At 32.2% G+C, this 14,809-nt stretch overlaps 2 protein-coding genes across 4 annotated transcripts; both read right to left on the bottom strand.

Annotated features, from left to right (window-relative positions):
• Positions 1-204: 204 nt before the first annotated feature.
• LOC116352278 (osteocalcin 2-like) lies at positions 205-3,315 on the bottom strand. Its single transcript, XM_031784763.1, has 5 exons — positions 3,178-3,315; positions 2,770-2,879; positions 947-1,155; positions 613-876; positions 205-525 (listed from the first exon to the last, which is right to left on the bottom strand). Exons 1-5 carry the CDS (start codon positions 3,204-3,206, stop codon positions 307-309), a joined length of 831 nt encoding a protein of 276 aa, XP_031640623.1. The 5' UTR covers positions 3,207-3,315; the 3' UTR covers positions 205-306.
• A 1,855-nt stretch (positions 3,316-5,170) lies between these two features.
• LOC116348502 (acidic leucine-rich nuclear phosphoprotein 32 family member A) lies at positions 5,171-14,192 on the bottom strand. Of its 3 annotated transcripts, none has more exons than XM_031779635.1 (9): positions 14,072-14,192; positions 13,220-13,486; positions 8,598-8,761; positions 8,203-8,504; positions 7,492-7,923; positions 7,324-7,341; positions 7,007-7,069; positions 6,743-6,868; positions 5,171-6,487 (listed from the first exon to the last, which is right to left on the bottom strand). In XM_031779635.1, the coding sequence occupies exons 2-9, from the start codon at positions 13,265-13,267 to the stop codon at positions 6,423-6,425; spliced, it is 1,218 nt and encodes a 405-aa protein (XP_031635495.1). In that variant the 5' UTR covers positions 13,268-13,486; positions 14,072-14,192; the 3' UTR covers positions 5,171-6,422. The 3 variants fall into 3 exon arrangements, with proteins under 3 accessions (XP_031635495.1, XP_031635420.1, XP_031635558.1); XM_031779560.1 differs by lacking the exon at positions 14,072-14,192 and adding an exon at positions 13,672-14,045; XM_031779698.1 differs by lacking the exons at positions 7,492-7,923; positions 14,072-14,192 and adding an exon at positions 13,672-14,038.
• Positions 14,193-14,809: the final 617 nt, after the last annotated feature.

Genomic DNA, 14,809 nt, shown 5'->3' with positions numbered 1-14,809 from the left:
AATAATAATTAATTTTGTTGTCGTCTTCTTTCACTTTACTCGGATTTTTTTGCACAAGAAGAGGTAATGAACGACCCATATTGTTTTTTTTCTCTTTTTTTCAATTCTCATCTCCGAAATAAATGCATAGAATTTAATTCAGAACAATAAAAAAATGGAAATTGAAATAATGTTTATTTTAGACGAAAAAAAAAGAGTCATGCGTAAAAATGTGAAAATCGATTCAGTCATTTATAGTTTTGAGATTGAAATTCATCCATTCTCGAGAAAAAAATTTCGTTGTAGAAAAAAGTGTAAAATTTGGTTTCATGATCGACGTTTGAAAGGTCGTCGTTGAGATGGTCGTCTGGCGCCCATAAATCGACCGCGGTAAAATGGTCGCATTGGCGGTCGCATATGTGGCCCATAAAAATGTGGATCATGCATAGGTGGTGGCATTGGCGGACGAAAACCATTCGGCGGAAATAATTCAGGCATATGCATTGATTGCATATAATTTGGCATTGCATATGCTGGATGTGGCACCTGTTTCAATTAAAACAGTAAATAAATAAATAGAAACTTTGTATTTCATTCAATAGAACAAAAAAAAAATGAAAAATCAACACCAACCGGAAGAATGATGATTTGAGGCTGATTGGTCATTTCGTCTGCAGTTCGATTTGGTTCCGCTGCCTGTTGACTTTGATTTCGATTTTGAATTTGATTTGGATGCGTTGGTCGATTTGCATTTTCCATGCGCTTCTGTTGAAGGTATTTTTCATATCGTTTACGTTTCTTCTGTGCGCGAGTTGGTTGAGTATTTAATTGACTGTTTTTTTCAATTCGTTCTTTTTCTCTTGCCGGATCGACATAGTATGGCCTCGATTTCTCAACCTAAAACACAGAATTTGTGAATAATATTCAGAAATCGAAAGCCGTACTCATAAAAATGGATGTCATTTACTGAATTCGATGAAGATGATGTCGTTGACGATGATGTTGACGACGATGCAGAATCCGAAGTATATGAACTTATTGTTGTTGTTGATGATGACGATGATGACGACGAAGACCTTCGCCTTTTGCGAGAGTGTGTTTGTCTGTGATTGCTTGGTCGATTTGATGATGTTCCCGATGTTGACGGTTGTGGTTCTCTCAATCGATGTCGTTCTTCTATTTTATTTAAATAAAAATCAATTTTTTCATTAATTTTCAATTAGCGCAAACATTTCGGTGAGTTAAAATCTTCTTCTTTTTTTCAATCATTCTAAATTCTGTTTCTCACGAAAAACTTAAAAATTAATTCGTGCTCAATATTATTCTTTCAATTTCATTGAATTCAAAGTAATTTATACGAATGTTTTGGTCGAATTATTATTCTAGAATATTTAAACAATTCACTTAGTCAATCACAAGGAAAACAATAAAATTTGACTAATGTTTCTTTCTTTTGTTTTTTTTTTTTACAACGAACGTTATTTTATGCCTAGACCTAACCAAATTACCTAGACCTTTTTCCAGTGATTAACTGCTTTTCAATAATTTGTTCTTCAATTTGATTATCGAAGTGTTTTTCTGAAAGAATTGAGAGCTCGGAGGGGGTTGGGGGTAATTTTCCATTTTATCTAGTGTACATTTCTGGCAAAATTGATGACCAAAACAAAAATTTTACCCCTCCGCACATTAATGTCTTAATCTATCAACTTTACGGTGGAGCGCAAAGCGATGTGTTGAAACAACACAGTTGATTGAGGTGTAAATTTGTTTTGAATTTTTTTTTCGACGGATTGAATTTAAAAGCGAGTTTAAGTGATAGACGATTTTCCATAAATCATTCCCAATTCGTTTGGAGTATACAGATAACTGTGTGCATATTGATCCACTTCATCTGCTGTTTTCCTTTTGTTACCTAAGAAAAAAGACACATTTTTAATATTCTGTGAAATAAATTGATTTAAAAATAAAAATAAAATATTAATTTGCCAAACCATCGTTGGATGCCACTTAATAGGTTGTTCACTTAAAGTTGCCATGTTGATTGCCGATCGTCGTTGTTGAGTTGATTGATGGTTAATTCAGGCTTTTATAATCATTGCAAATTGTATAAATATCCCGTGTCACTGATTCAGACACTTTTCAATTGGCACCATTTTTTGGATATTAATTTTTGAAATTAAAGACATGACACTATGTCCGAAAAATGTGAGCTACGATGTTTTAGTGTTCTATCCCATTTTTTGTTCGCTTCAACGAATTTCTTTTAAGTTTAGAAGAAGAAGAAGAAGAGTTGAAGTTTTTAATAATAATTAATTTCGTGCTCCAATTCGGATAATCAAATAGTCCAAATTGATTTTGGATTTAAATTCGAGTAAAGAGATAAAATGGAAATGATATCATATAAATAGCTATAAATTATGAAGCTATTCCGTTTGAAGGGGGTCAATCTTGAAAATCCATCGATGGTTTTTAAATTTCAATAATTCAAAAAAGTCATTCTTCTGTGGATAGAAATTCATGTTCGTACTGTATTTAATAATGTCGAACTATTGAAATGAATGTCGCGAACAAAGACTTAAAAATCAATTCGTGCTCAAAATTATTCTTTCAATTTCATTCAAAGTAAACTTATACGAATTGAAATAACTCGTTATTGTTGAAAAGTTTTTTTTTAAATTTTTTTTTTCAATTGAAAAGTGGCTGCAATCCAACCAGGTGACAATTATATATTTGCAAGTTAGCCTTGAATTCGATAAATTGCTGTGAAAAATTCGAAAAACAACATCATACCGGCAACATTGTTTATTTTTGGCCTCTCTCGAGCGTTTTCCGATTCGGATTCATCATCGTCCGATGAACTATTGTGACGATACTGCCTTGGCAAAGGCTTGGATTTTTTGCTAGAAATGAAAAAAAACAATTTAATTAATTTTTTAACTTTTTTCCCTGTAAAAATGAATTTAAAATTCAAGGGCGCAATTTTATGTTACGTATTCGTATCGGAAACTGTAAATAAAAAAAATATATAAAAATTCGATTTTTCATTCATTTCTTTTTGGGAAGATAATTCAATTTGGTTTGTGTAAATACCATTTTCTCTCTTTAATTTTTTAAAATATAGTATTTTGTGCAGAAAATTGTTGTTGCATTAATTATTTAAATGAAATAAAAAAGAATCCCCAGGACATATTTACGTACGAGTTTGATGAGGTGCTTGGTCTGTTCATTTTCTGGATTTTCAAAATTGTCTAAACGTTTAAATTTTTAAATTTTTCTATAATTTCCAACAAATAATTACAAAATGCTAAAATTCAATGTACTTCGGCGTTAGTCTCACTCTGCTTTATGGTTCTGTCAATGTCTACACGTGCGATAACACCAAACACGTATATATGTGTGAATGTACGGGTGCGCGTATGTGAATGTGCGGCATGTGTGTTTTGCATATGTTTGCGTATGCCTACCGTGTTATGTCTGTGTGATGTGAGTTAACGTTGTATTCACATACAAGCACATATAAAATAACTTCAAATGTAAATCGTATATAAAAAAATTGTAAAAACTGTTGAAAATGTTTTTTATTTTTTTTGCGAATGGATTTCGTTTAAAATGCACGGTATTTTGAATAAATGCAGAAATGTGATGTAATAATATCAAATTAATCGTTGAAGACGAACAATCAAATGAAATAAATCATTTCTATTCTACTTGAAAAAATAAATTTAATATCTATTCCTAGATTAGATAATTTAATAATTTACCTAGACCTAGATTAATAAATTTGCTCAATTTCACTTTCCTTTTCAAGTCTGATCAATTGAGAACTTCCATTTGACCATTGCATTTATATACAACCTGTGACGCAGTTCATCCAATATTTAATCGGGCGGTCACTTTTCTCTTTTATTCTATTCTCTCTCTGGATCGAGGAAGTATAGCTTCTTTTATGATTTACCAAAAAATTGAAAAGTAGAAAAATTGCTTACATCACTATACAATATACTAGTCGAACATTTGTTGAAATATTTGTAAAAACCTATTTTCAAATTTATACGAACGAACGAAGCCAAACACCACCAAGGAACGGGGTTAATTTCAAAAATTCCGAAACATCTAGGGATCATTTGGTCTCAGACAAAGGGAGTCCTTCAAAAAAAGCTCTATACTCAAAATTACCCATCATCAGCAAGTTGACCTTTCTATTTTGTGATTTAAAGCAACATTTTAAATGCCAAATGAATGAATTTGAAAAAAATCGAAATCATATACAATATATGCGAATTAAAAGCGAACACCATCAAAATGTCATAATTAAATTGTTTTGTTTGTTGTTTGATCAATTAGATCAAATTTGTGATGGTTGCCAAAACCAAAGGTGGTAATAAGCATTTAAAATGTTGTTGTTTTAAAGCTCCAACTTCACTTTCCTTTTCAAGCTCAACAAAATTCAAAATATCCAAAATCATATATTTCGAATGAGATATCTATAAATAAAAAATGTCCAATCATATTATTTTTTATTGTGAACTTCGTTTTTTATTTATTCCTTTTTTTAAATAATATAAATGTTCATGATGTTTGCCTGTGTGTCCACTTTGGAAAAAAAAGTTTGAACAATAAAAAAAATGTCTGGTCAATTGAAGTAGCTCAAGTGTGACAGTGGATGAAGTGTTTTTTTTTTGTTTTGTTACATTGAACATGAAAACATCTGCGTGTAATTTTTGCTGTCAATGAAATGAATGTAGCGAATTTCCATAGAAATTAATTGATATTGTTTGATTTTTTCCACTTTTATAAAAAAAATTGTTTTGTTCTCCTCATTCGTATGAAATAACGTTGAAAATTAATTTAAAAAAAATTAGATGAATAATTATAGTTATAATAATAATGATAATAATATTGAATTTAACATTTTGTTTCCATTTTTTTTCCTCTTTTGAATGCCTAGATAATTATTTGCAGTTTATTCTAATGTGTTTATTTCTTGTTTGCCTGACTGTTTCGTTATTTATTTTGTTTGTTTGTGGTCTGCTTATGAAGAAAAGTATTGAATGTTTTTTATTCGCTTTGATTTTACCGATTAAATTAGGAAAATTGTGACAAAATATGTGATGGACACCACAAACAAACGTGAGAATGGACATTTGATGTTTTGTTGTTTTCATTCTCCGGCTCTTAATAGATCTCTTTCGTTCTCAAGCTCAACTATGGTCGCTTTGTCATTTTTTTTATTTAATTTTCCATTTTTTATCAATCTAGTTTTTTCTTTAAATTCAAACGTTTTCACATTCAAATAACACGTGTGTTGTTCACTCTCATGTAATCCATATCCCGTCATATGAACCTTTTTTGTGATCAAAGTGTTTTTTCTTCTATTCTTTTGTATGTTCTTTTTTAAATATATAAATCTTAGAAAAATACTACGGCGCTTAATTTGTATTTTAACTTGATTTTGTTTTTTCCTCTTTCATTTCACTTTTTTTAATTATTTTTTTTTTTTTCATTTTAGAATAACGCGTTTTACATTCATTTGTGGCGGAATTTTGCACACTTTTGTAAGATGCCAAATTCTCGCCAATGGTATGGTTGTATGTTTGTATGTTTGTTGTTGTCGTTTTGCTACATTGTTGCGCTCATGCGATGGTTGTTTTATTTATTGCTCGATTATTTAATGTTAACAATAAAATATTTTTTTTATGGTTTTTCCAAACAATATGGATCATCTTTTAAAAGAGAGAGTAGAATGATGTTTCTTGTTTTGCTGTTGTTGTTGTTGTTGCTGCTTTTCTTTTAATAAAATATTTTAAGTAATGCACATGCAATAAATTTTCCGCGCATTGAATAGAACTTTGCAATTGTAAACAAATAGTCGATATTTTTTGTAGACTTAACTAACGACGACACAATTTCTTTTTCTTTAGCATTGAAGATGGGTAAAATGAATCCGTTGAAAATGATTTCGGAAAATCCTGATTTTTTATTGGTTTTTTTTTAAATCATACACACACAACCAAGAGGAAGAGACTGAAATCAACGATAAACAAATGCCATTTTGCAAAAAAAAAAAGAAAAAATGATGAGAAAAGAAAAGAAAAACCTAACAGTACATTCGACCAGGCAACTTTTGATTCCGTTACAGTTAAATTTAATTTCTTGATTTTTGTTTGTTTGTTTTCTCTTCATAATTTTCCACAGTTGGACCTTTTACTTATTTTTAATTATTTTTTTTACTTAAATTATACAGATGTGTTTTACTGTTCACTTTGAATTTTCTCTCTCTGTGTTTTTTTGTAATCTGTTCTGTTTTCATGTGTGTTAATATTTATTTATATGGGTGTAGGGTTTTTTCATCATTTTTTTTTCTTCTTTTTTTAGAGTTATAATTGTTAAATTGTGTGTATCATTGTGTAAAAAGAATAGATACGATCGTATTTTCAAATGAATTAACCATCGTTGTCGTCTTCTTCGCCTTCATGCTTTCTTTTGGTTCCCCGAGCTGGTGATTCTTCTGCAATGAAAATAATTGACATGAATCGAATGAAACATTTACATTTTTCATTATTGGCTATTTCCAGGTCTTTTATTGGCATCGGAGTAGAGTAACCGCACTTATTCCATCAAATTTTTCAAGTGCCACAAACGTGAATACAAGAAAAAGCAGCATAAGAAAAGTGGCCACATCTCAGTGGTGCCTCTAACAGCTCTGGCCATTTCGTTTGAAAATTCTCAAGTGATACATTTCCATAAAAAATTGTTATTATACCTTCGTCTTCACCTTCTTCTTCTTCGGCCAAATCGGAATCTCCATCAGAGTCTTCATTTTCGTCAGCTTCAAAGTCATCATCATTGTCATCATTTTCGAGGTCATCGTTATAAACATCGGCCAAACCTGATTTTAATTCAAAAATTAGTTGCTTTAACCTTTTAAATGCAAATGCAATTTCGAAATTCAAACTCTTTCGAATACAAATGTTCGTTAAATTGTTTTTTTTTTCGCCAACAACTTAAAAAAAAATTATTAACCTACCGCCATTTTCTTCACTTTCATCGTCGTCGTCGAATTCCTCTGGATCGTCATCGTCTTCGCCTTCTGTGGAAAACGAGAATGCAGAGAAAGAAAAACCAAATTCAAAACGATGTACATTTCGTATAATGTTGGAATGTGGTTGAGTGTTTTGTGTTCTCTGACGTTTATGATTAAACAAAAAAAATCGAAATTTTCGGCGTATACGTCGGTTTTGTGTTTTAGACATTTTGTTTATGCTTAAATTTTAATCGATTCATTTTACGTTTATTTTAGTTTTTTATGGTACGTTCGTGGTGTGGTGTATTGAAGAAACTTACCATTCGCATTTTTTGAAACTGAAATTTCAGCAAACAAAAAGATAAAAGAAAGAAACATACAAGAAAACATATGTTAAATATTTTGTGTTTGTTCGAATATAATGTGAAGATATATCGATGTGTGAATTTGTAATTTGAAAATGGAATTTTGTTCAAGCGCATTCTTACAATGGATTGAATTCACGATTGCTAGGATGCTCAAGAAGCCAAACAGCAACAATGGAAATGGTGTTGAAATTTGTGCGGCATTTTTATTTGACACAACGGTGGCCACGTTATTATCTGTGGTATGACTAGATTGATTTGATTCTGAACATGATTTCGATCCACTTGGAAGTGATTTTTCTAAATTATTATCGCTTGGTTGGCGGTTTGTTGATATGGATTCATCGTTGTTGGCTCGAAGATCGAGCGCCAATCGATCTAAATATTCATCGATTTCATCAACAGTTGCATTGTCGTTTGACGTTGTCGATGTTTCCGCTGTTGATGGATTCATTTCGGTCCGTTGTTTTCGCTTTTCGACTAATTCTTTTTCGTATAATTCTAGTTCAGTTAAATCAATTTCCAGGCCATTTATACAAAACGGCTTCGAATAGTCTGGAAAATTTCGATTTCATTGTTTATCTTCAGAGAAAAATTCAATTATTTTTGTTTTTTTTTTGACAATTACTTAATAATTTGACTTGAGATGAGATAGAAGTGTACAATGAAATCTATATATGTTGAGTTGTGATGGGTGTTGGTGATTATTGACCGCAAAATTGCGTATTATTTTAATGCGGACAATTTCAATGATATTCCGCTTGGGAGATTTATATGGTGTGTGTGTGGGTGTATGATGCAAAGACAATTGAATATAATGATGAAAATGCTTACCTTCGACGCCATCTTCATCGGAATCATTTCCGTTGACCTCTTCATCGTCTTCGCCATCGGAAACAGCTTCAACATCGTTTACATCAAATCCATCCAAATAGACAAGTGACGGAATCATGGCGAAAATTTTCTGTCGATATGAATCGATTGTGGTTGCCTCATTATTGAACAAATCTAGCACTTCGAGCTCCTTGAAATTATCCAATGGTTTTAATTCTTCCAAGTCTTTGATTTTATTTCCCGATAAATTCAAATGTGTCAGTTTTGTGCTAGCACTTAAATTGTTCAAACCATTTGAAATTCTAAAATGGAACAAACAAAACAAAAAAATCGTTCGGTGAAAGATGGCCGGAATAAAATCGATGAAACTACATTTTTGAAAATGATAAATTTACCTGTTGTCGGATAATTCCAATTTTTTCAAATTTGGTAATTTTGGAAAACCTTTTAATGACGTCAAACCAACATTAATCAAACTCAATGATTCTAATGCTGTGAACTCATCGGTAAGACCAACGATATTTGTACTACGACAGTTATCTAAATTCAGCTCGGTAATCTGAAATTATAAAAAATAAAATAAGCATAACAATAAAATATCATCGGTATCATATTATCGATCAAAATGCTGCATATGAATTGAATTAATATCTAGATCACAAATGCAATGCATATGTTTGTCATTTTCGAGCATCATTTGAATGCGTCACATGTTTTTGTCTATGTATGTGTCGATGTGTGTGAATTTTATCAATTACAACCGACACATTTCATCCAAAGTCCGTTGCATTTAAGCGCTCACTTCGTATTACCGACGCATATACAATGCAACCAATATATACAACAACAACAAAAAACCAAACCAATACGACAATTCAATACACACACGCATATAGAATTTTTTTTTTCTTGTTTACAATGTGTTTATTGGTTTCGTTTTCACGGTCGATATTTGTGAGTGTGTGAACTGTTTCAACCATATGTACAGTATCAACGCATACCAATGCATATAAATACACATCAGCTACCATTGTACAAATTATGGCGCAAAAATAGTCAAACATACAAACAAACCTACCGTTAAATCAACACTTTCTTCTTTTTTTTTTTCATTTTCTCTATTCTCTCGTGCAATGTGGTAACACTACTCATGCGTTTGAAACTAAGAGTAAGTTTCCAGCGGTAAACAATATACGGCAGGAGTTCAAAAGATATATGTATTTTAGCTTTTGCCATTGTTTATGGTCATACTTGCACTCAATTAAAAAAGCAAAAGATATGGACTACGACAGAGAACAATAATTGCATTGAGTCCATTTTGTTAGCAGCAAAAAAAAATCATTTCGACATAATTATAATTGGCAATGCCAATGCGGCTTTACTACGTATTGATATGCGGTTCTCGCCGCTGAAAGCCAATGGCATCTTTCATGGCTTCTATTCAATTACAAACATCAATGGCGATTGGTACAGAGTAATAGGATAACAGTTACTGGAACTAGGACAGTAGTCTACAAATTTTCCTCTCTATCGTTTAAGAAAAACTATCATTATCTGCTCACACAAATACCGTTTCTCAATTTATCCCCTGGTATGCGATACTAAAAAAAGAACATCATTTTTTTGCATCATAAACTGGCAAACCAAAAGGAAAATTCAATGGTCGCCGAATAAAAAATATATAAAATGATTCAATTTGTTTTCAATCATTGTTGAACGAAATGAAAAAGCGAATGATGAAAGTGCGTGTGTATGTGTGGGTGTAGATTATCCATAATGAATTTTTTTTGCATGTGTTATGACTGTTGTCCTTTTGTTGTTACATCATAGTTTCGTATGTGTCGTGGGGCCGTGTGTTATAGTTTTCACAATCAACAAATTCTATCAACAGAAGATTTCATGTGAATTTCAAAGCAATATGGAAATGGCTTTTGTGTATATTTATGAGAACGACAAAAACGTTTTATACATCGCACACGATGCAAAATATTGACATTTCCCTATCGTGCACACAATGGCGCGCATTCTTCATTTCTTTTTTTTACATGTAATTATATGGATAATGTAATAAATATAAATAATTTGTGTATATAATCACGTATGATTTGCTTATACAGAATGTGAAATGAACAAGAAAATATTATGTATACATACGTTGGGCACATGGTTAGAACGTGTGATATCGTGCAATCAACGATATCACCATATTCGATCTATATTTGGGCGAATGTTTCACCACTTGTGCTAATTATTATTATGTGGTTAAACTGCATCGTACCCATAATATTTATAATTGAAAAAAAACAATCAGTTGGCATTCGGATGTAGAGCTCTTTTTAAGGAAATTCGAAAATATTAGATATTTGTTAAATGTTGGACGATCTCAAAATTGCTTGTATATTTCTTTCTTTTAATATTGTATTGAAATTCTATTGATTTGGATGACATAATGAAATGATATGAATAGTTGTTAGGCGTCATTTTAAAAGTAACTTGTCACCATTCAAGCGCGTGCATTTGTTTTTTACCTTGTAAATTCAGACAAAGCCTCTGCAAATATACGGGGAAATTTTCTAAATATAATCATTTAGACTGGGGACGCAGAAATTGCACTATGATCCATCAATTTTTGGAATCAAAAATGATTGCGAACTAAATGCAGCGAGTGTGTAAGTGTGTGATATCTTCACCGTGTGTAGATTGCATTCTATGGTGCAATGTATTCGCAGAGAAGAAACACGTTTCCGAGCAAAATGTCTATACAAAATTTATTCACATGTATCTCTGTATTTTGGTGTTTCATACTCCGTTATGAGTGCTGAAAATTTATCAGTTCCATCGTCTTCTATTTTTCTCACTCTTCAACGGTCGCGCATTCGACTATCTCTCATTACAGAAGCAATGCGATAGTGACTGCTACTGGTTGAGTGTACCTATATGCATATATATGTGTGAATTTGAATCGTTTCTTTTTTTTGCAGCAAACATTTACTAAGGGCATTACTTTTCATCGTTTCTTGTTTGTTATTTTGTGTTAATGTTTGATTGTTTTTATGTGATTTTTATTGATTGATTTAAGCCAGCTAAGAAACAAGTAGCCATCTTTTTTACCACCTTTTTTTGATAGAATTTTCATTTCGGATGGTTTTTAACATTCATGTCGGTCATTGATGATTGTTATGAATCAATTTCTTTGACTTTTCGAATGGTACGGTGCTTAAAACTGCACTCAAACGCATCACAATTCGCCATATTTATTCATATAAATGAGAACAAGGTGTTTACAGTACAAAACGTTTCCAAATTATCAAGACAATCAATTATGTTTAGTTAAAACAGCAGTGAAACTGATAATCAAATTGTGTGAAGTCGGCGGCCACGTTTATGTGTGATTACTCTCACACACGGTGTCCAAGTGAATCAGTATTAGCAATTGGTGCGGTTTACGCAGAATACAGGAGAAGAAGCAAAAAACGTTGTGTGTACGGAAGCAGATTTATTGAAAATACACGCAGACCGCGTCAAAATACTTGAAGAAATGGCAAGCATGTTGGATGAAAGAAAGAGAGAGAGCGACACAGCGTAAAAATTACATACACAAAAATTCAAAATGAATTACATTAGTATGCGTACACATAGTGAGATACGCAAAAAAACACGATCATAGTAGCCACGGCACAATGAAAAACTGGTCTTCGAAATACGCGTAAACATTAAAATTTAACAAATGAATAAAATTACTGCAAAAATTAGATTCATATCCACAAAAACTATGTACAGTGTACATTTGGATTTTTTGTTTCGAAAACATTATATTTCTCTGGAGAATTTTTAGCTGTAAAAAACAAATAGCGCCGGTTAATTTTTATTTTATTGCTGTATGCGATTGCCGTAGTTCATATGAGCGCCAAAGATTGTCATCAAACGACGCACTAATGTGCTTGCGTGAGCAACGAGTTGAACAAAAGTGAGATAAATGTACAAAGGGAGACAGAGAGGGAGAGAGTGTAACGTAATTTTTGTTGTTGTCGTCATCGCGCGCACCGCCACTTTTGTGTGTGTTTTAAAGCATTGATACGGTGGAAACCGTCAATCGAAGCAATTTTCACGTTGTTGTTGGAAATATATTTTTTTTTGTTTCTTTCAGGAAAAATTTATTTGAAATATAACCAAAACTGGATATGAATATACATCTGACTATCTTTATTCTATAGATATATAGATATTTGAAGTTATTATGGAGGCAATTTTCACTCCAAATATTGTGCACTGTATTGACACACATACTACCTCTGTATGCAATGTATACACGAGGGATTCAGTCACACACTAATACACTCTATGCTGCTGCTGCTGCTGCGATCTTCTTTTATGTATGTATGTGTAATTTGCATTTGCAATGTAAGTGAGATATTTTCAAACGAACGAAACGAACTTAACGAACCAAGGAACGAACGAATAAACGAAATAAAGAAAAATAAATGTGTAACTTAATTTATACACAGGTTAATCACAACAAAATTTAAGGCAAATGGGCATGTAACAAAACATGAAAATGTATCAAATAACCAAAAAAGAGAAAAAATATATGACGAGACGGAATATGCGGCGCTCGCACTATGCTCTATATGTATGTGTATGTGCATGTATATGTATGTATGTGTGTGAGTGTTTTTTCCTGCTGCTTCTTTTTCGTTTATGCGACGAAATTGCTTTTACAAATTTCCGAAATTCATTACGAAATTATTTGAAATGGATAAGAAACAACTAACATGCTGATTGACGGCCAATAAAGTGTACAACGGCCACCGCCACCACCGCACAATGACAAAAATTGAAACTTTCTTAAAACTTAGAAAAACTCATCCACTAACCATCTTCATTTTTCTTGAACGCACACACATACACACACACACTTACGAGAGAATTTGAAAAAGAAAAAAACGAAAAATTGAAAACCAACGAAAAAAATAAATAAATATTGTGCTAAGAGTAAATGGGAATGAACAATACTGACCTGATTTGCTGGTCGGCCGCGTTTTTCCAATTCTATTCTTTTCTCCATTTTTGTGTGATGAATTCGGCGTTTTTTCCACTTCTTCTTTCGCTTGGAATTGAATTCGATTTAGTAATCGAGCTGTCTTTTTAAATTCTCGCGCAAAATTGCTTTTGTTTGTTTTCGCTGTTGAATCTGTCTTTGTGGCAGAATGTCTTAACTTCTGTTTCTGTTCAGCACTTCACAAATGCCCCGATGTGCCGATAAAATATTGTGTTGTTGGAAATGCTAACGAATAACGTAAATAAAATTGAATGAAATGAAAAAACCTCGTGAAAATACCGAAAAATTAAAATGAGCTATCGCTTTGCTTTCACACTCGTGCAGTTTTCTTGTTAAAAAAATAATAATTTGTTTTTGATTTTATTCAAATGTGCGAAACGAAATTTGTCTTATTAATTTTAATTTTATACTTTTTTTTTGTTATTCGGCTAACGATGATAATTTCTTGTTATTAATTTATTGTACAGCACAGAACCGAATTTTATGCGTGCTATTATTTGATAATATTTCTTTGAATAAACACGATTTATTGACGGATGCCTGTAGGCTTCAAATAAACGTGATTTCTCGATTTTTGACAAAATAAAATGAACGAAGAAGAACAACAAAAACTTTTTCTCTTCGCTTAGGTTGTTTTTTTTTTTGGTATATTTGAATATCGGTGTGTAATTGAAGAGAGGAAACTAAAACACTGTTCCGTTTGGAAATAAAAGTTTGTCTTCACACACAACTACGTACGCATTGACCAATGCTCGCGCTGTTGTTGAATTTAATATTGTTCATGTAATAATGTACGAGACACGAACATACCACACTTTGATGATGTTTAAGGATCGAGAAAGCAGTGAGAACGTGTGTATAATACGCGCGCATAAGTCAAAACCAAACAACTACCAAGACGACGATTGATATATCGGGTAAATACGAACAAACGAACGAACCAACGATATGTGCGTCGGCCGTCTCTATCTTGCCAATCAATTATTTAGCCGAATATCTCTGTTTCCCTTTTACAAAATACACGGCGTGTGACTGTACTACTATTGTACCAGAATGTCCATTGTTGGAATTGGTTTGGGTGCATATGTAGTGGTACAATATACAGCATTGACATCAGTCTATCGCCAAACGATAGAATATGCGTTGACACACTCACACATTCGACATACACATATATACACATACACGGCATTCGACTCATCGATCACGCACACCAATGCCAAGTAATACGGTCTAATACACATACATATACACATCGACTGTTATGATACGCGTACAATCAATCGTAGCACACTCATACTAATGCCAATGTACAATATTATGCATATTGAGACATTCAATATGTGTTTTCTTGAACTTGAGAGTTGAGGCGCTGCACACTGAATCGAGATATCATTGTGTATATATTCATCGAAACGCACATCGGCACTCTCATTTGTTGATAGTGTTACCAGATGAAAATGGCGCCAAAATTTATTGACGCGAACGATTCACAACCATATTTGGTGGATGTAAACATTTCTATACTTTTGTATTCATTTTATTATT

Source organism: Contarinia nasturtii, unplaced genomic scaffold (genome assembly GCF_009176525.2).
Source record: "Contarinia nasturtii isolate CC-2019 unplaced genomic scaffold, AAFC_CNas_1.1 Cnas_scaffold_78, whole genome shotgun sequence".
Lineage (NCBI taxonomy): Eukaryota > Metazoa > Arthropoda > Insecta > Diptera > Cecidomyiidae > Contarinia > Contarinia nasturtii.
Note: the sequence above shows the minus strand (reverse complement) of the source record. Positions and strands in the feature narration are given on the sequence as shown.